The following is a 21,746-nucleotide window of genomic DNA, read 5'->3' as shown; positions in this document are numbered from 1 at the left end:
TAACAACTAACGTTATGATAAATAACACATCCTTCCTATTATTATGTTCCCAGCATGATCGTATCGCAGCAGTGCCTGGATGTTTCTGTATTTTAGCACCAAGAAAACTATTCTGTTGTTTTATCATACTGTATATTCTCAATTCTGGCAATATAACTTTATTTCTCAGTTCTGGCAATAAAACTTTTAATAAAATATAGTAATGGTGTACAATTATTTCTCTTGTTTCCTCTGTAATGCCCTGTCAACTATAATTTTAAGTCTGGAGGTACTTAGACTGGCTACAACCAACACTAAAATCAGTACCAATAGAAGAGAATGTATGTACTGTAGTTCAAGATAGAGTCCTTGGTGCTCTCTGGTTTTTGCTGGAATATGTTTCATTATCCTACTAGGTAACATCACTGATGATGTTACCTAGTAGGGTAATGAAACATCTGTAAGCAAACAACTACGCCCAGAGAGCATCAGAGGCTTCAGAAACATCAGTATTGATGCCATATTAATCATAGTTTTAGCTGTGAAACTTAGATGGAAAGGGCAATATTCATCCCTCTGGGATGTGATAGTTGCACAATCTTGATAGATACTTCCAAATATTAGTATCAAGGGACTTATTTCTTGACCAATTCTTATAAATAGCATGTTCTTTGAAAGATGACAAAAGAGACAATAGCACTGAAGATTCAGAGTTGTTTTATCTGATCATAGGGGAAAGAATGATCATCAAATTAATATCTGCTGTTACCTAGAGATGCTAAGCTAAATTAGTAAAGGCAATTAATTGGTTCACTGCTTATTTTGAATTAAAGAATTCAGAATATATACAGCTGTAATACAAGCCCACAGGCAAGAAAACAAACACTAAAGGGATGTTGGGAAACAATCTAATTTGTATCACAGAACTAATGCCTTTCTTTGTCTGTGGAAATAACTTGGGAAAAAAGGAATGCACATGAAAGTATGAAAGACTATGAAAGTTAGCTTATACCAGTTGAAAGATTTTGGAATTCAGATCCTGTTAATTACAAACTTTGCAAATACTGTACATATTCTTTACAACTGTGTTTTGATACTGTATATCGCTAGCATGATCTTGAGTCCAGTGGCACCGTAGCCTAAACTGCATATTGTATCTTGAAATCTGCACAATCTTTGAGAATGGAACCAAGTTGAAAAAACAAAATCATAATAACTCGGTAACCTTTTCCTGGCATTGCATACTAAAAATTGATCCGATTGGGGCATTAGGCTTAATGACCAGATTTGAAAATATGGGAATCTGCCTTATACCAACCCAGACCATTGGCCCACATAGCTCAGTGCTCCCCTCAGTGATGGTCAGTAACTTCAAAATGAAGCATTTCCAAGCCCCACCTAAAGATGCCAGAGTATCTGGGTACCTCGTGGGCAAACCTCACACTCTGTCACTGATTTTACCGTTTGTACCTAAGTAACTTCACTCCTAGATTTGAAGACTAAAAGTGGAAATATACTCACAAACACCACTTAAGTCAGTGTTTCTCAACCTTGACAATTTTAAGGCATGTGGACTTCAATTCCCAGAATTCCACAGCCAGCGTTGCTGGCTGTGGAATTCTGGGAGTTGAAGTCCACATGCCTTAAAATTGTCAAGGTTGAGAAACACTGACCTAAGTTATTCCTTCTTTTCATGATTCCACATCTGCATTCCCACATCATGATTACATCTGCAGTAATCAGGTTTAGGCCAAGACAAGTAAAAGTCTCCTTCAAATTGCCTCATTCAATGGGCTATAATGCATTCGGTGTCTGACTCTTCTCTACCACGAGAATCTTGTTCTGTACTTCTTCCAAACACAGGTAGTCCTCGACTTATGACAATTGAGGCCAAAGTTTGTTACTAAGTGAGACATGTTAAGTGAGGTTTGCCCCATTTTATGACATTTCTTGCCACATGCGTTAAGTGAATCACTGCAGTTATTAAGTTAGTAACACGGTTGTTAATGAATCTGGCTTCCCCATTGACTTTGCTTGTCAGAAGGCTGCAAAAAGTGATCGTATGACCCTGGGATAATGCAACCGTCATAAGTTTGAGTCAGTTGCCAAGTGTCTTGAATTTTGATCATGTGATGGTCGTAAGTGTGAAAAATGGTCATTAAGTCACTTTTTCAGTGGTGTCATAACTTTGAACAGTCACTAAACGAACTGTGGTTAGTCAAGGACTATCTATATGCTATTATTAGCTATTAATGTTTAAGTGCATAAGGCCATATTATATCATCATAAACTGCCAATATACATTCAACAAGTGGAATTTTTACTACAACTAATGGATACTTGGTTATCACAATCAGGTCTATCAGAAATAGTATAAAACAATACAGAAAAAGTTATGACGTGTTCAATAGTGCTCATGTAATATAAGTCAACCATAAGCTGCTTAATTACTTTAGAGAACAGCTTCTTGCTCAAAAAACTGAGTGAAAAGTTATTTTATATATATTTTTTGGCTTGCTCATTTCTTCACTTTATTCATTCAAAACATTTATATAGTCACCCATATTCTAATCAACTCTGTGTGGCTCCCCTTCCAACACAGGTGCCATCCTTATACAGAAAAAGCAGCAGTTTTATTATCTAATATAAAGAGATATACAGGGATCCAGTGTATTCATGCATGTTAGACAGATAGATATTCTTATTATTCTGACTCTGGAGTGAAGAAATGGATGCTGGGAAAGTTTTTGGCTCACGGGTCTAGTTGTTGTAAGTATGACCGATCTTCAAAATATTCAACAGAGCAATTAACTGGGTATTAAACTGTACTAGTCTCAATGGGATAAATATCTGTCTGATCAAAGAACAGCTTGTTTGTATGAACACAGATGGTATTTTAGTATCAAGTCGTCCCAGCTCCTTCAAAATATATATTTTCAATTTTTAAGTATTTTTCAATTAAGGTATGCATATTGCTTTTTGTAAACATAATATTATTGCACATTTAATAGGCTACAGTATAGTGCAAGCAGGTCCAACCAGTGGCTTATGGCCACAGGTGGCCCCAGTCAGCTAGTAATGTGGCCCCACAAGATCGCAAACTTTAAACCTTATGTGATTTTTATTTACATTAACTATATTACGCTGCCACATTATTAAAACATATGTGGCCCAAAACAATTCCTCTTCACTCAGTGAGACCCAGGCAAGCCAAAAGGTTGGACACCCGTGATCTAGTGTAAACATAAATTTTATATGCATTGAAAATGAAAACATTTTCATGACTCGTTTTTACTGCAGTATTTACTTTATGGACTTAAACTCTCCATACCTTTGAGATAAGCCTGACTACTGTACAGCTAACAATAGCAAATCAACCTCAGGCAGCTAGACTGGAACTAAATTAAACTGAGTATGAATCTTGGTGATTATAGAGATACAAACAGTTTTCTGGGCTACTGTACAGAAGTGGTTTGCCACGGTCTTCTTCCAATTTTCCCAAAAATCTTCCATCCAAGTGCTTACTAGATTTTAACCAAACCCAGATTAAATAGGCAACAAATCTGGTAATCCAATGTATCCACCCAACTCAATGACCCTTATTTTTGGATGAACAAGCACAGAAAGAGACAATGTATACAAATTTGCTATATATCAGAAAGGAAGTACGTACACTTTGGTTTCATAGTCTTTCCATGCTTTATCAAACGGCTTCTTTAAATCCTGTAGAAATGAGAAGAAAGCCACATTAAATAGGCAAGTGATCATTTGTGCTAAATCACTTAAATTAAAACCCGGTGAAGTAATCTTTGGAATACGGTGAAGTAATCTTTGGAATAAATAGCCCAGTTTTAATTGGCTTTAGTTTTTCTCAAATTAAATTTTATACATCTGAAAGTCCAAGTACTGTATACTAGAAGAAGACTCAGTTCTGGGGCTGTGCAAAGCCTTCAAAGGAAAAACTTTGCAAAGCATTTTTTGTGAGAGTAAAACACCTCTCCTTGAAGTGTGAATTGCAACAGCTACTTCCTTTAAAAGGCTTGTGCTGTTGCTGTGAAGGCTGACCTGAATGTACCCACAGTTATCATGCACAGCCCTTTTGCTGTACACACTGACCAGCATCTAGACCAGCATGAATAGTTTTCAAAACAGTTAGGTGAACCTCCAGTGTAGCAGCTTTATTACCTCAAGGAGTAAGAACGTGCTCCTACTTTCAAACACTTCTTTCAAATATTTTGCACAGTCTGACTCATTACTCTCATATTTAATACTAATGCGAGTTCCTTTAGTCTTGGTAGAACTAATCAAAGATCTGTTTATGTGAAAGATGCTTATTTGCTCCACATTAAAAGATTTTGTAACCCACCAAAACAAATGCAGTACCTCCATGCAGACAGCAACCACCTGGAATTAATAAATGAAGTGGTGTTCCTTTTTCTTGCTGTAGCCTAAGATTTAACCTTAGCAATCAAAATGTAAGGCTGGAGAGGAGTGGTTTCTACACAATGGTTTAGTGCAGCGGTTCCCAACCTATGGGTCGTGACCCCATTTGGGGTCAAACGACCATTTCACGGGGGTCGCCAAACAAGGCTGTCCGCCCTTTTTTCCACTTTTCTTTAGCTGTACTACTCCCTCTTATTCTATTGGCTTTTGAAACCAATAGAATAGGCTCTATTCAAGAGACTCTATTCTATTGGTGTCTGAAAGCCAATAGAATCTCTGCCCTGTTGAGCCCGTCAAAAGCCCCAGTCTGCAAACGGTGCTGCAAGGCGAACTTTCTAGAAAGCTTCCCTCCCTGCTGAGCAACTACTAAAAGTAAGTAAAAGAGGGCCAGGGGTGGGAGGTGGGAGGCCGGCGGGCACAGGGATGGTTGCTGGCGCGTGTGGGGCCTGGCGGATGCCTTACCTCCCTTGGGCTGGGTCAGCTGGTGGTCCAGCCAGTGGTCGGCCTGCGCCATCGCTGCCACTTGCCAGCTATGCCTCGGCTGGCGCAGGGGGCATGCGCGGCGCTCCCGGGCCGAGGTAGTTGCTAGGCGAGGGCCCGCGTGCAGCCACAGGAGGAGGAGCGTGTGCGCCTCCTCCTGCCCCGCCCGCAGGGAAATACAGGTAGTCCTCGACTTATGACCACATGGTTGGGGTCGTGGCATTGGGAAGGTTGAGAACCACTGGTTTAGTGTGAACCCAACCTTTTTGTCATAAAATTTAGTGTGAACCAAATAAAATGATGTGGCAAACTAATAAGATTATTTTTCTAATTCTTTATCTACATTTCTGATTTAAGTAGCAGCACAGAACGCTGTATCTCCTGCCTATTGGTCTGACATCTCTCTGAGTCACAGCCTTCTTGCTGTCTAATGCAAAATTAAACTAATCCTAACTTGACAGCGGATGTGACTGCATTTATACAATAAGCACCAGTCAGGCATATGGTATTTATTTATGGGTGCTGCATCATATGATATTGGAAACCAAAGTCAGCCATGGTTTGCTGGTCAATCTTTGCATCAGCCAGTATCCTAGCCAGCTCTGCAGTTCACACTTAGGTCATTTTTTTTTTGCCTTTTTAAATGTTTCTTTAAAACATAATCCAATTGGAATCATAAGACATTGCACACAAATTGAGGAAAAACTGAACTCTGGCACTTTCATGGCATCGTTATTTCAATATTTTTGGATTGGAACTAAAGTGAAGAACTATCTCCAATTTCCCATTTCTATGACTAGAAAGCAAATCACTTTCACCATCCCTCAGTGAATAAATGAACAAGTATAATGTTTATGACCCATTTATTTAATTGGGTTCTCTTTGTTTTTAAAAACTTGCGTGGAGAACAGATGTGTTAGGTCATATTTATGCAGAAATCTTTAAAATTTGAAAGGGTTCATAAACTTTTAAATACCACTGCACATTAGTCCAAAATAAATCACTGCATCCAAGATGAAAAATTATCCATCTAGAACAAGGGTGTCAAACTCAATTTCATGAGGGACGCATCAGCATTGCGGTTGCCCCGGGGGGGGGTGGGGGGAGTGACCAGAGTGGGTGCAGCCTACTGGGTGGGCGTGGATGGAGTGGGTGTGGTCTACTGGGTGGGCGTGGCCAGTTCTACATCATTCGTATCAAGGGTGCCTGTGGGGGCCTGGGTAGGAATGGGACAGATCTGAAGGTCTCTGGCAGAAGGGGGTGGGACCGGGGCAAGTGCCAAGGCATGGCCCACCAGAGCAAGTGCCAAGATGGCCACCACAAAATTGTACATTGGCTCCTGGTTGTCCTGGGCCAGGGCCAAGTCAGCGGGGGCCATTCCCTCACTGTTTCCAGGATGGCTTTGCAGGACACATGAAACCACTTCACGGGCCGCATCCGGCCCCCGGGCCTTGTGTTTGACATGTCTGACCTAGAAGGACAGGGCAGCCGGATATGACAGCAGAGAAATACCTTTTTTCTCCAGTACAAATTGTAACATGCACTTATGCTAATAATTAAAGAATTTTTAAAAATAGAAACATGTAACATACCCCTTTTACGCCTTTCAGATCGCCCTTTAGCAAACTGTCCAGTGGAAACGTGATTATATTGTTCATGTTCTGGATCTGTAAGAAAAAAAAAATGTTTTCATCTAAAAGTGTTTAAATATTTCTAAATAAATACCTAGTAGGCATTCCAAGAAAGAGATTCAAGATACTCATTTGTGCAGAAAGGGAAAAGGATAATGAAGAGTGCATTTCCCACATTTTTGTTGGATTTAGAAATGCTTGATTTCCCCACTTCATTGTAATAGTTGTGTTGACACTATTACTTTCATTCATTAAAACACAGCCTATGTTGCACGGAACCTTATCTACTTCCTCGGGAATTCCAAGGTCATTCTCATCCTAATAACCTAGCCCAGGGGTGTCAAACTGCCGGCCCACGGGCCAGATGCATCATAGCCAAACCGTGCCCACCCCATTGCCGGCAATGGCAAAAAAGTTGCGATACATCGCGACATGTCACGTGACATTGCGAGTTTGACACCCCTGACCTAGCCAGACATAATTGCTCTGCCGACATCTAGCTCCATATGCAAATGCCTGCTCTGTCTCAATGCAGACTTAAATGTGAGCTCATACTGAAATTCAGTCCAATTTGCTCTTTCACCAGTTACACTTTAGGCCTCCCCTGATTTGCTTCATCATCCAAAACTCCTCAATAAAGCTAGGAACATTGTTGGAAGAAAAGGCTTACTGGGGTACAATCTTATCCAAGGCTCTTATTGCTTCTATTTTCCAGCAGGCAACTAAAGTCTTAGCACAACTGTTCACTGCAGCCTAAGGAAACTCCTCATATACTTTCTATAAGCAAAGAGCTTCCAAATAGACCTCTTTCTGAGGGGTGATTAACTGAATAATTTCACTCTCCCTGCAAAATTTGGCAGCACTAGTCATATCCATAACAATATGAGAGAGATTTGACCGTGGCACAGAACAAAAACTATTATCTCCCACCCTGTGATTATGTTGCAAACCCCCCCCCCCCCGATATATGGTCCTCTGGGCAAGTTAGGCCTTGAATGATCTGGGACAGTTTCACCATCCTCATGGTGTCCATGAATCCTGAGTTATCTCTAATACATAAGAAATCTTGGATGAGGAGATATTTATTACATGCAAATCTGATATTTAGCAATAACAATCAGAGATTAAGAGCATCTAGGTAGCCTGGCTCTCAGGTTAAGTAGGAATTGGTGTCAGGAGCCCAATCTCTGTTTGCCTATCACTACATCCCATCCTCTCTTAGAAAATACCTCTAAAACCTTGTACAGGGATTATGGGAAAGCACTGCACTGCACAAAGCATTTTTCTGGGAAGAGTCAATGCAGTTCAGACATGAGAGATGTGGGCAGAAGGGCATTTCAAAGAAATTCTACCTTAATTGACTCTTGCAGTTCTCAAGGATCTGTATTTAAACCCGGCTTGGTTTTAAAGAGACTTTTCTAAAATCGGTGTCATTCTTGCTTCTTTGGTTTTGCTAACAACAGGTAGTCCTCGACTTACAACAGTTCATTTAGTGACCGTTCGAAGTTACAGCACTGAAAAAAGGGACTTATGACCGTTTTTCACACTTATGACCACTGCGGCATCCCCGTGACCCTTGAAATACACTGTTTATATACTGTTTAATTTTGGTACCTAAAATTCCTGGCTTATCTGTGAGTATATATGGTAAACATTTAAAGGCAGGCTAAGCTTCCACAAAGAACAAAGTACAAATTTATAAATTGTGCCCTTTCCCCTGTGTTTTCAGAATACAGTTTTAATACAGCAAGTGGAATGGTTCAACTGAAAGAAACAATGTTCAGGATGACACTATCTAAGTCAAGTGGTGTTTAATCCACAGTGGTTCTTATATTAATGCATTTTTTTTACTTGATACTCCAATCATCTGATTATAAGCAGACCTCTTACGTCTTTGTTTAGATTCTAGATATTTATGTGTTTTAAGTACGTGTTCAGGATAGGATATATTTGCTAATGCATTACCCCAATGCTTCAATGAGGCAGAGATGTTAGGCTACCACTATAAGCAGTTCACTATAATTTAACCACGATCAGGTATTACAGGGAAAGGTGTTTTTCAGCCGCAATACACTTTAGAAAAGTTATATAGCAATCCTGGAAAAATGTTCCTATTCACCAGACATTAAGTATTATTTGATAAAATATGAAATAAAATTATTATTGTGCTGCTGTAATAATAGGAAGAGATAACAACTTCTAAAGAGCATACCCAGTGCCTTTTTGAGGCACCCCCTTCCACCTTCAGTTCAAACACAACCAACATTATCCCAAGGTGGTATGATGGACTACAATGAAGCTGCAGAAACCCAGGAAGGAAGAAACACATTCCAAGACGTGGGTGTGGGGGAGACAAGAGGCAACACAGCTGGATCAGACTCAGAGATTTAGCGTAGCTATTCTCCCAGTGTGTATCCATTAGGGCAGTGGTGGCGAACCTATAGCACGGGTGCCAGAGGCGGCACTCAGAGCTCTCTCTGTGGGTATACATGCCGTTGCCCCAGCCTTGTCTCCGCCCGCGACACCCTCACCAGCAGCCTCCCTGGAGGAGAGTCGCCTCTGAGTGTGGCCCACACGGAGCAGCGCAGCTAAGAACATGCAGCCAGGCAGCGTAGACAAGACGCTGCCTTCACGCCCCAACACACACAATTGATGCTGCAGGGCGTGGCCACCATGGTGCTGCTGGGCTGCCTGGGCGATCTGCGGCGGGGCCTGGAGGCGGTGAGCGGCCCTGCGGGCAGGCAGGGTGGGACGGAGTGGGGGGCAGGGCAGGGGGTGGAGCAGGGGCGTGGCCAGTTTTTGGGCACTCGGTCTCTAAAAGGTTCGCCATCACTGCATTAGGGCAAGGGTCTTCAAACTTAGCCCTTTTATGACTTGTGGACTTCAACTCCCAGAATTCCTCAGCCAGGCTCCCAATTCTGGGAGTTGAAATCCACAAGTCATAAAAGGGCCAAATTTGAAGATCCCTGCATTGGGGTTAGAGTAGTATAGGTTTAATCTGTCAAGATTCTGTCTATATGGTGTGAGCAAATAAAGAACTGAACTTTAGTTTGTTCTATGTCATTCTTTGGCTGAGCCTGTCAGATCAAAAGAGATCATCTTCTCTTCACTGGATTTCCAACTCACATGCCAAAGGTTTTTTTTTTCCCTCCTCTTTTTTTAAAAAAGCAATTACATAATGTTATAAAGTTTTAGAAAGAACCAGTCATAAAATGTTTCAAATCTTTCCTTGAGATAGCTAGATAACAAAGTTGTCCTAGGAATAATTTACAATATACACAGGGTGCATACACAAAAGATTCCCCCTACTGATTGCATCTCTAAAGAGTCACAATTTAAATCTCTGTTAAGTAAGCTTCAGAAGCAGATATTCAGTCCTTTTTCCTCATCAAGGAACAGCTTAGTGTCTATGAGAGCTGTGGCTTTATAGGCGGTCAAGTTTTTATATTTAGTAATTATATATTTTAGATTAAACTTAAAACTACATTGTACAATTTCAATTCTGCAGTACATACTTTCATTTGTTTCTTACCAAGTTTTTGAAGAGCGCTGTCAATTCCTTTGTAAATACTGCAAATTTTAAAAATGCTGTTCCTAAATCTGGATCATCCCTACAGACGCAGTTGCCTCCAAATTTCTCCAAAGCTTGAGTATACTGCTCTTCATTTTCCACGTGAGCTTCAAAGAGAACAAACAGAATGCTAATTCCAGTAACCATCGACAAGTCCTCCATTGATGTAAAAAGTGGAGGTATCATTTGAATACATTCATTTAATCCAAATATCTTTATAGCTTTAAATTTCAAGACAATATGATAGTCCACAGGTTTTTTTATAAAAAAAATAAATATCTGAATAAAAAATAGCAAGAGCGTTAAATTGCTATAACTAATACAAAAACCTGAAATAGATTCCAGTTGAATAACTCAAAATACAGGAGATCCACTCCAAAGAACAAGTAACAGTTGATGGTAAATCATCATCGTCATCAACACCACCATTGTGTCTAAATTTATCTGATCTTTAATAAATGAAGCCTGGTATATCATGATTATAATATTCCATATTTCTGACAGTCTCCTTTGTGGGGACTCCGGCAGTCCCATGGCCTGCTAACCAACTCTTGCCCATTCATTTCAATGGGAACTACATCTGTGCTACAAAAATGAATGAGACGACCTACAAGGTATTTCAGTATTCCACTCAGTTCCATAAAACAGGGTCACAATATTACACCTTACATGAAAAAGAAAATATTATTAAAGAGATCTAACACAAATAAGAGAAAGCAAACTCAAAACCTGCCAGGATATAAGAAAATGGTGTGCAAGCATTTAGGGTCCTTGGCAATATCTTATATTAGCATACAGTAATATAAGAAATAATATAATATACTACAATGTGTATTAAAGTATACAAACTATAATGCTTTACTGTCCCCAGACCCTACTATTACATTGGATAGGGCACAGGTCGGCAACCTGCGGCTCCGGAGCCGCATGCGGCTCTTTGAGCCTTCCCCTGTGGCTCCCAGCCTCCTCTGCCTTTGCAAAGAGAGACAGAGACAGAGAGAGGCAATTGCGCTTCCCTGCTTCTCTCTCTCTTTCTCTCTCTCTCTCTCTCTCTCTCTCTGTGTGTGTGTGTGTGTGTGTGTGTGTAAAAGAGAGTGCACTCACAGTGTTCTCCGAGGAGCTGAAAAGCTTACTGGGCGGAGCTCCTCCCTTTGCTGCGTCTCTGCAGGAAGCAGGAAGCAGGAAGGGCAGGAGAGAGCTAGCTAGCCCAGCTAGGCTGACTCAGGAATTCTGGGAGTTGAAGTCCATGAGTCATAAAAGAGACGAGGTTGCTTACCCCTGAGCTTGTTGGACAACAGCTTGAAGCTTGCCAGGTGAGCAGCAGATAGGGAGGGGGGGAGAAAGAGAGAGAGAGAGGGAGGGGGAGAGAGGGGGGGAAGAGGAGTGCAGACCAAGGGCAGATAGAGAGGGAGGAGGGAGGAGGGAGAGAGACACAGAGAGAGAGACCCTTTTGACATCTAAAATGAAGATAACACTGCATATATCCTTTTTTTACCTGTGTGTGTATGTAATTTTATTCTCTTAAAGCATTCTCTTGGTGATCATTGTTTTAATAGTATGGATATTCCCAAGAGTGATATTTTTACTTTTATTTTTAATGTGTGTGTGTGTGTGTGTGTGTGTGTGTGTGTGTGTACACATACACACACATACACAAACACACACACACACACACACACACACACCTATAATAAAGGTAAAAAAGGATATATGCCGTGTTATCTTCATTTTAGATATCAAAAGGGTTTTGCTCCCGGTGTTTTGTTTTTGGTGGGAAACGGGTTCAAGTGGCTTTTTGAGTGTTTTGGGTTGCCTACCCCTGGGATAGGGATAGTGGGGTTGCTATATAGCAGTGGTTCTCAACCTGTGGGTCGGGACCCCATTTGGGGTCAAACGACCATTTCACGGGGGTCACCAAACAAGGCTGTCCGCCATTTTTCCCCCCTTTTCTTTGGCCACGCCCCTGGCACCCGGTGATGTATAAGTGGTTGGGGGTCACCACAACATGGGGAACTGTATTATGGGGTCGCGGCATTAGAAAGGTTGAGAACTACTGCTATATAGTATTTGAGAAGCACTGAATGAGTGAGCAGATAATGAGTGAGCAGGACCAAATGCTGACACATGCATAATAATGCCACTAAACAAACGATGTAACGTATATATTTATATAGGTATCATGATGTGAATGACATGAATTATATAATAGTGGTATATATACAGTATTATGAGGTACATATCATTTTGATATTACACTTGATGTTACAGTTGTCTATAAAAATACCTAGTAAGGTTAGTCCATATAAAAACACTTCCAGGGAAGTTGGAATAGCCTGATACTTGAAACAGGACATTTTTTTTTATTGAAAAGTTTTATACAATATACTATAAAAACTTTTTATTGAAAAGTTTTATACAATATACATCCCAAGACCCACCCCCCCCACTCCTCCCCCACTTCCCAGAACTGAGTACAACTCAAACTCTAAAAAACATTACCCAACTATACAAGTAACCAAATCCATAACGCACTTTAACTCCCTTATAACATAAATATAAACAAATTAAAAATAAACATAATAATATAAACAAATCAATATTGTTAAACCATACTAAAACTAATAAAAATTAAAAAAGAAACTATTAATAATACTCTAAAGTTTACTCATAGGCTAAATGAAACTTTTTAATCCCATATTTATTCTGAATATAATCTATCCATCTTCTCCAAACTGAAATATATCTTTCTTGTGAGTGATCCTTCAAGTAAGCAGAAACAGGACATTTTTTGACAGAAGACAGAAGCCAAATTTCAAAAATGTTTAAATTAAATTACTTCTCAGTAACAGTTACTATTTGCAGTAGCACATCATAACGGTGTTACAGACCACTTGACAGGTATATTGTTGAGAACCATATAAAAAGGCTATTTTCAGATCAGAGCAAAGAAAGATTGGGATCACATGTTGATTATGGAATCTGTTCTTATGAACATAAGCTAAAATACATAGTCTGGAGTACATTAATTAATTTCAAATTCATACATGGGCCCCTCTATTCATTCACCAATGAAGCTTAAAAGAGATAAGAAATTTCATTTTCTATCATCCGTAGTTTATTGATACACCTAAACCACAAAAATGTGAAATACCTTAATTATGTTTCACAGAGGGAAAGGGAATTGATGACCCTCCAAATAATACTAGTAAACTGTAATTCCAATCAAATGTAACTTATACCAATTAACATTTAACAAAAAATCATTAGCACCAGGAAGGTAAAAGCGTCACAAAAGAAGGAGCAAGCATTCTTTTGTGAACTATCATTGACTTGAATCTGAATCATTCAGTGAGTATTTGACAAGCGTTGAATATTGCAATGTGTATTTTAGAAATACAGAACATCAATAAACAAAGTGTACATACCCAAACCAGAAACATTTATAGCTTTTACAGATTTCTTCATCTTATAAAGAACAGTTCGGTCAACATCCAAGGCCTAAAAATGAAAGCAAATTTTGTTTTTATTAATGATATGAGTTCAAGAAAATACCAAGCAATATACTAGTCCATGCTACTTGACAACTGAAAATGCTACATATTGTTTTTAATATAAAATTTTCTACTATTTTTATCATCTTCAGAAAAAAATGAAATAGCAACCTCCATGGCTTTACCCCCAAAGAATTTTCCTTCTTCCAACTGTGTCCAATACTCAGAGACTGCCTGAAGCTTTTCCAGAAGTGGTCTGCCATTGACTTCTTCCTAAGGCTGAGAGTCACTGACCCATGGTCAACAGATTGGCTCTGTACCTTAGGCAGGTCTAAACTCACAGTCTCCTGATTTTCAGCCTGATGCCTTAATCATTACACCAAACTCTCACAAAGAAAATACCTGATTGTTAATATTAGCTTATTTGTCAATTCTTTAATTAGCATTCATATATTAATGACTTAGAATTGAAATTTCTAGCAAAACTTGGGCTCCCGTGCTGATGACAAAGAATATTAGCAACACTAATGACTGTGTTTCATTTGGTTTATGTATTATGGGGATCTTTTTTTTTTTAATTAGCACACCTGACTATATTAACCATATTGTCCTCTGCTGTGATCCAATAGCTCGAGGCAGCTTTCAGCAATGCAGGGTTTTTCACTAATAACAACAAAATGATTCTTACAAGCTTCCAAGAACATCTTAAATGTCCTCTTGAAGAAATGATATGATACTAACTATAATGATCATGCCACCATGTAAAAACAGTAAAATAGAACAAGCCCACATTAGGTACAGAGAAGAAAATCCATTCCAAGAAGCTACCATACACCATTTAAAATAGGTACACAATCATGTGTACCTTCTGGAAAACTGACATGTTAAATGCATAATGTACTATGTATCCAAAATGCTACATATACAACAGACTATAAACGATGTCAGTACGGAGTTCACCAAATGTACTGGGAAGGAAGATATAAGAACGTATCAGTAGTTTAGGTAGCTTAGAATGCCCAGGTGGCATTCTGTTTTATCTCATATTTAAAATAATTTATGTAAAATCAAGTTGCTTGTTAAACTGCAAAAAATCCTAGCAGTGAACTGCCCCAAAATAATATTTTGCAGGACTTCCATTCTTTAGTTATCAGAAATCGTATCTCAGAAACTACAATCCTAGCAAGCATATACTTGTATCACTTACAAACTGAAAAAAATAACAGTGATACACTCTATTTATTATTTATTTATTTATTTATTTAATTTTATTTATATGCCGCCCAATCCCAAAGGAATCAGGGCGGTGTACAAAATTAAAACAATCATCAACAATAAAACAATAAAATAATACAATCATACCGCGAGTCCAATCATATCCCGCCCCCCCCCCAGGGACATCAGCCCCAGGCCTGCCGGAACAGGAGAGTTTTAACGGCTTTCTTAAAGGCCGGCAGGGTGGGAGTAGTTCGAACCTCGGGGGGAAGTTGATTCCACCAGGTCGGAGCCACCACAGAAAAGGCCCTTCCCCGAGGGCCCGCCAGCCGGCATTGTCTGGCCGACGGGACCTGAAGGAGGCCCAATCTGTGGGACCTCACCGGTCTCTGGGACTGTGCGGCAGTATGCGGTCCTGTAAGTAACCTGGCCCTATGCCATGAAGGGCTTTAAAGGTGATAACCAACACCTTGAATTGCGTCCGGAGACCCACAGGAAGCCAGTGCAGCTCGCGGAGGATAGATGACACATGGGCGTACCTTGGCGCGCCCACAATCGCTCTCGCGGCTGCATTCTGAACCAACTGCAGCCTCCGAACACTCTTCAAGGGTAGCTAACATTACAAAACTCAAAATATTGCAGGAAACAATTCATTATCACTGAGCATGGGCACAATAATTTAATATTCAATATAAAGCAATATATCAATGTTATTCTCAACATTTATCCATGGGTTTAATAAGATTTGTGTCACACAGTCACAAATGGCAATAACTGTACATGCTTTTTTCTTTTACCCAGAATGTCCTAAGCTTTTAAATGATGCCCAAACCCTGCTGGTTATGTTATGTTATTTCAGTATCTTGAGTTCATTACAAAACAGGATGAAACAAACAAAAGCAATAAAATAACAAAATCCTGGAGTTTTCAACAAAGCCATCATGGCTGCTTTGTAAAAACATGCCTTATGTTTTTGGGTATCAGTTTTTACTAATTTCTCTTAATATATTTTAAACAATAATAGTTGCAGTGGAATTCTTTGTTTGTGATAGCCTAAGATAATTGAGTGGCTAATAAAACCAGCTTATACATGTTTTAATAGACCTTGCTCTTTGTCTTTTTCTGCTCTTGTGTGAAAAGCACTCCTTTTTAATGCTTTTTAGGGCCCTTTTCTATTAGTTTCAAAGAAGCACAGACATTTGCCTCAAGCTTAATTCTACAACCAAATGGATATTTTAGCATAGTTATATACGTATTCTAGAGTGCTTTCAAATCAATGTCCTTCATAATTCACTGCCTTGTTTTCCACCAAGTTTCAATGAGACGTAGAATGTCAGAAGTCATTTTGTATTCTGGCACTAATCTCTGCTCACCAATGTGGTTGTGTAAGGTTCATCACAAATCCTGATCAGAAGAAGACAAAATAGCATAGTTTTGCACATGTTTGTATTTTTTTTTTAATTCCCAAATGTCGTATCAAGGTTTACTATATGATACATTATCTGATCTTCTGTTTTAAACAGATCTATCTGTATTTTGTTTATATAATTATCATTATATGCAGGTCTATCACTACAACATTTTTAAACTAAAAAAGGCAGCATTTCAATTTTGTATCAATAGTACTTTAATATCCTTCCCTTCCTATCACAAAAAGTACTTTTAACTCATTTTTAAGTTTAATTTATTTTTAAAAAGTGAGTAGAATGGCTATAGATCTACAGAAACTATAAACTTTGGGTACTGTAAAACCTACTGAATTTAGAAAGACTTACTTTCACTGAGAGTGTCATTAACGTGTTTATTATTACCATTCTAGACTACAAGTAAAAGGCACACTAATCTTATTTACACTACAAAATCAAGTCCAATATAGATCACTATGCCCTGACATACATACTGGGTTCTAATAGAAAATTTGATTCTACGTAGATTGACAGGTTAATTGAACTACAGCAGGTCACACATGGTGCGATGGGTGGCAAACAAATTTAATAATAAAAAATAAAAAAATAAATATTTAAAGCTTTTCACTTATCTAACTTTAGAAAAGCTCAAGATCTTTAGATTGACTATTATCATTGCAAGCAATGGCAACCTAGTGTTAATCAATAATCAATATTAGGAAAATCAAGGTTTTTTTTTTAAAAAAATCTCAAACTGCAGTTTTAATCAATCTCAGTACTCAAATTCAAATCTAGTTATGTGCTAGCAATATAATACAACTCTATTCACTATGAACTCATAGATATATAAGAACAATCACCTTACCTTATCACCCAGTTAGCATCCCATTTTCCCAGAAATGTGGGAATGGAGAAATCTCATTAGAAGAGCATTAAGAAACCATCCATTTACAGCATTTGTTCTCAACCTTTTTAATGCCGCGACCCCAACCGGTTGTAAGTCGAGGACTACCCAACCGGTCGTAAGTCGAGGACTACTCAACTGGTGCAGCACCGTTCGCAGAATGGGACTTTTGGCGGGCTCAGCAGGGCAGAGACAGCCTGGACAATTCCTATTGGCTTTGGAAAGCCAATAGAATTAGACTCTATTCAAGAGAGTCTATTGTATTGGCTTTCAAAAGCCAATAGAATAAAAGAGAGTAGCACAGCTAAGGAAAAGGGGGAAAAAATGGTGGACTGCATTGTTTGGCGACCCCCATGAAATGGTCGTTCGACCCCAAATGGGGTCCCGACCCACAGGTTGAGAACCACTGATTTACAGTTACAATGGTATCTTGAAAATGCACTGTAACCATAAAAAGTGCATGCACCTTAGAAAATGTAATTTTTCAGAGTATTAAAGTTTTTACTATAAGTATGGTAGAAACAATAATAGAGTAAGACTGAACATGTTCAAAAATGCACCAGAAACATTGGGACCGTAAATAGGATGTAAAATAAAAGCCAGACATCCTAAAAACATGAATGTCTCAAAGATGTCTGTCAATCAGAAAGCTCTTCTCCCAGCATTAAGAAACTAGAAGGAAAAAAAAATTCTTAATCAAGGAGTAACGGGATGGAATATATTCAATTACAGGCAGTTCTCGATGTAAGACCGTTCATTTAATGACTACTTTGAAATTTCAGTGGTACTGAAAAAATGACTTAGGACTGAGCTTTAATACATCCATGTTTTTACATTTCTTAAATAAATACAAATTGATTACACTAGTGAATCACAGGATGGTTCGACTGAAGAAATATAGTTTCTTTGTTGCATCTCTCCTGTCACACAAACCATTACAGGAGAGACTTCGACTTACAACCATTCAAAGTTACAACGGCACTGAAAATAGTGACTTACTGTTTTTTCACGCTTGCGACCACTGCAAAATCCCCATGGTCATGTGATCAAAATTCAGGCACTTGGCAAGTGGCATGTAATTTATGACAACTGCACTGTCGTGGGATCATGTGATCCCCATTTGTAATCTCCCTAGCTGGCTTCTGACAGGCATGATTCACTTAACTGCAGTGATTTGTTTAACTGTGGCAAAAAAAGGCATAACTCACTTAACAATGGCCTTGCTTAGAAACAGAAGGTTTGGGCTCAATTGTGGTCATAAGTCGAGGATTACCTGTACAACAGTCCTGTTTGCATGATACAAATGAAACTAATACTGTAATTCTTTCCCCGTCAATTTACCTATCTGAACACCGACTGGGCTGGTTCACAATCGTATTTCACCATCTCATTTCTATCCTGCTGTCTTAACATGAAAGTGACTCTCTTTGGTTCTCTGAACAACCACAGTGTTGATTATTCACTGTCATTTTCCTCAAGATTTCTTGCCTTTTTACTGCTTTGCCCTTAGGAGGAGGAGAGAAAAAAAAACTAAAAATCAATAGCATGACACGGTCAAAATCACTCTGGACAAACTCAAAGGAGATTCAGCTATCTGCACCAGTTCTGTCCCTTTCGTTGCTTGCATGACACAGGGAGAGACAACCTAAAGGAGCCACAGAGATGGAGTGCCTAGATAAGCTTTATTTTTACAGGGACTCTCTTTGACTTCATCTTATTGGTCACTGAAAGACATAGCTGGATATCAGATAATTTACATGCCAGTGGAAGACCAGGTCTGTAGATCCATTCTCTACTAACTGCTCTGATGTCAGTTTCTGTGAAATGTTTCAAACAAATCTAGAAAATAGTCATTAAGCTACAATAAATCACATAGGCTGACATGTGCAGGTGTAGTAGGTTGTTTCTTGCTGCCAAATTTAAGTACAACAATACTCCTGTAAGCTGTTCTGGTTAATTAGCCATAATTAGAAGTTACAGTTTCCACAGTAACCTTAGCTCTGACAAAGATATTTCAGTTATAGACTGAACAGTTATTCCAATGTAAAAGCTTTGAATTTCAAACTCAGTAGTAATAAGCATAACATATAATCCATACAATGTTCATTCCAGACATGAAATTTAAAGTACAGTGTTATTTGCCATTAAATTAAATTAAATTGGATGTCTGGCTATTCAAAAAACTTTATTGTTATTTTGAGTATGATAAATGCAATCCTAATTTGCATGCTTTCTGTGCTACAGCTTTTTTCAACTCCATATTCATAACTCTTATCTATAAAAAATATAGCAGTTCATGGGAAAAAAAATACCTTCAATTCATAGTCAAGTAATAACTTTATAAGGATTAACAAAAATAATAAAAAAGCATACTTTCCCCACACACAGGCAATCATCCACACTTTCTATGTGGTTTCCCTCCCTCATATACCGGAAGTATTTTCTCACCTTATATGCATGGGTGAGAAGTAGCAAGTTTTTAAAAAAACAATAGAAGCTTTACTTTTTGCAGATTCTCCTGACTCTCTTAGGCTAGTTTATTTGCAATTGCTAGTTTATTTGCAATTTGCTGGGATAGAGGAAGTATTGTAAATACAGTCTGAATTCAAAGTTCAAAGTTACAACTGTTTTGTAGCGACTTACGATCTGTCCTCAAAATTACGTCATGATCCCTCAGCCACATGATCCCAATTTAGGCGCTGGGCAACTGGCTCACATTTGCAATGGTTGCAGAAAATGGGAGTCACACGATACAATTGGCATCTTCCCAGCTGTTGTCCAATAAGCAAAGTCAATTGGGGAAGCTGCATTGGCTCATCAACCATGTGATTCACTTAATGACTGTGGTAAAATGAGTTAAATCAGGTCTGATTATGTGATGAGTCACTTAACAACCAGACTGGTTAAGGACCAAAGTTCTTGTAGTGAAAGCTCACCTGTAAAGCAGTGTACGTCTTCCAGTTTCTGAGAAAGGTTTGTGTCAGGGGTTAGATAATACAAAAGGTTGCTACAACACAGCATACCAGGCTGAGCTACCCTGGAGAATTGTCCCAATGCCAGGCTGCTCTCAGACAGGATCTTAAATACAAACAGCTCTCAGCTTCTTGATGAGGCTAAACACAGCTAGAATTGATGTATTCTGACTGGCAGCACCAGCCTGCTCCCAAATAGCTTTGCCTGCACCAGATGATTCTTTGAGCAAGTCCACTTCCTTCTCCCTCCCTGCTGACTTTTCACATGGCAATAACAGTATTCTTGTGAACTAAATGAATGAATGTTCTCACTCACAAGGGACAAGAACAAGTGGATCATAATGCCGTTTCTTCTTACTAGGAGGAGATAGTATCTCCCAGGGCAGGGGGCCCCGAACCCCCGGCCCGACACTGGTCCACAGCATGTCAGCAAGCGGGCCGCACATACAAGCAAAGCTCCATCCTCAGGATGCAGAAAGTATTCAAAACCACACCCCCTCTAGTCTGTGGAAAAAACTTTCTCCATGGCACCGGTCCCTGGTGTCCAAAAGATTGGGGACCTCTGTCCTAGGGCAATGATGGTGAACCTTTTGGGCTTGGCATGACAAATATTTGGAATACACCTAAACTGAATCTGCTGATGTGCCACTTACCCTAACCACAAAACAAAAAAGAAAAAAATCTTTACATATTAATTTTATCTTTTAAAAAATACAACCCGATCATGTGTGGCACTATGTGTTAATTATATAAACAAATCAAATAATTACAAAAATGAAATAGAAGCAAAACAAACTCATTTGCAGAGGGTCTGGAGGCCATGCAACAGCGTAAGTGTTTGGAGGTTGTGCAAGACCATACCACATTCTCATCCACCTTTTGCAGTCCCCAAAAATCACTCAAAAGCAGCCATGCTTTTGGTAAATACTAATATGTTCCCCTATATGTCAGGCATGTCGTCTTTGGCACATGTGTCATAGGTTTGCCAGCACTGTCTTAGGATCTTAATTGTATGTTTGCTTCCCTTGGTCCGTCTCCTATGAAGAATATTTTTCAGTCACAAACCTGATTCTGCTTCTCAGCAATTAGTGTTGAAATTCCACATACAGACAAGTATAAATCAACTATAGCCTACTAGTCAAGACACACTGCTCCCCAAGGTTTCAATAATAACAGCTCTAAGCATCTAGGACAGATCTGTCAACAACTGTCCACATATATTCTTTCTGGTCATCAATCTACACCAGTGATGGTGAACCTTTTAGAGACCAAGTGCCCCAAAACCGCCCCCCACAACCCCGTCCCCGCTCCACCCTGCCCACTGGGCCACCCATTACCTCCACGGCCCGCCACAGAAAACTCAGGCAGCCCAGCAGCGCCACGGCGGCCACACCCTCTGCCTGTGCCCCACAGCATCATCTGCACGCGACAGGGCGCAAGGGCGGAGTCTTGTCCCCGCTGCCCAGCTACCATGTCCTTGACTGTGCTGCTTCCTGTGGGCTGTGCCCAGGGGCGAGTCTCCTCTGGGGTGGCTGGTGGTGAGGAGGGGGCGGTGGGAGGAGGCAGGACTGGGGAGACAATGCGTGTGCCCACAGAGAGGGCTTCGAATGCTGCCTCTGGCACCCATCCCATAGGTTTGCCACCACTGATCTAC

At 39.6% G+C, this 21,746-nt stretch overlaps 1 protein-coding gene across 3 annotated transcripts in view; it reads right to left on the bottom strand.

The window, feature by feature from the left end:
- Positions 1-21,746, bottom strand: part of ASAP2 (ArfGAP with SH3 domain, ankyrin repeat and PH domain 2) — a 92,099-nt gene that overhangs the window by 48,258 nt on the left and 22,095 nt on the right. For all 3 annotated transcript variants that reach the window (XM_039331858.1, XM_039331856.1, XM_039331857.1), the window contains exons 2-5: positions 13,530-13,602; positions 10,066-10,211; positions 6,495-6,569; positions 3,653-3,702 (exon numbers count right to left, since the gene is read on the bottom strand). In XM_039331858.1, coding sequence (XP_039187792.1) covers positions 3,653-3,702; positions 6,495-6,569; positions 10,066-10,211; positions 13,530-13,602 — 344 coding nt within the window. The remainder of the gene's footprint in view (positions 1-3,652; positions 3,703-6,494; positions 6,570-10,065; positions 10,212-13,529; positions 13,603-21,746) is intronic.

The sequence above is a fragment of the Crotalus tigris genome, unplaced genomic scaffold, assembly GCF_016545835.1.
Source record: "Crotalus tigris isolate CLP2741 ecotype Arizona unplaced genomic scaffold, ASM1654583v1 scf7180000024439.5362192, whole genome shotgun sequence".
NCBI lineage: Eukaryota > Metazoa > Chordata > Lepidosauria > Squamata > Viperidae > Crotalus > Crotalus tigris.
Note: the sequence above shows the minus strand (reverse complement) of the source record. Positions and strands in the feature narration are given on the sequence as shown.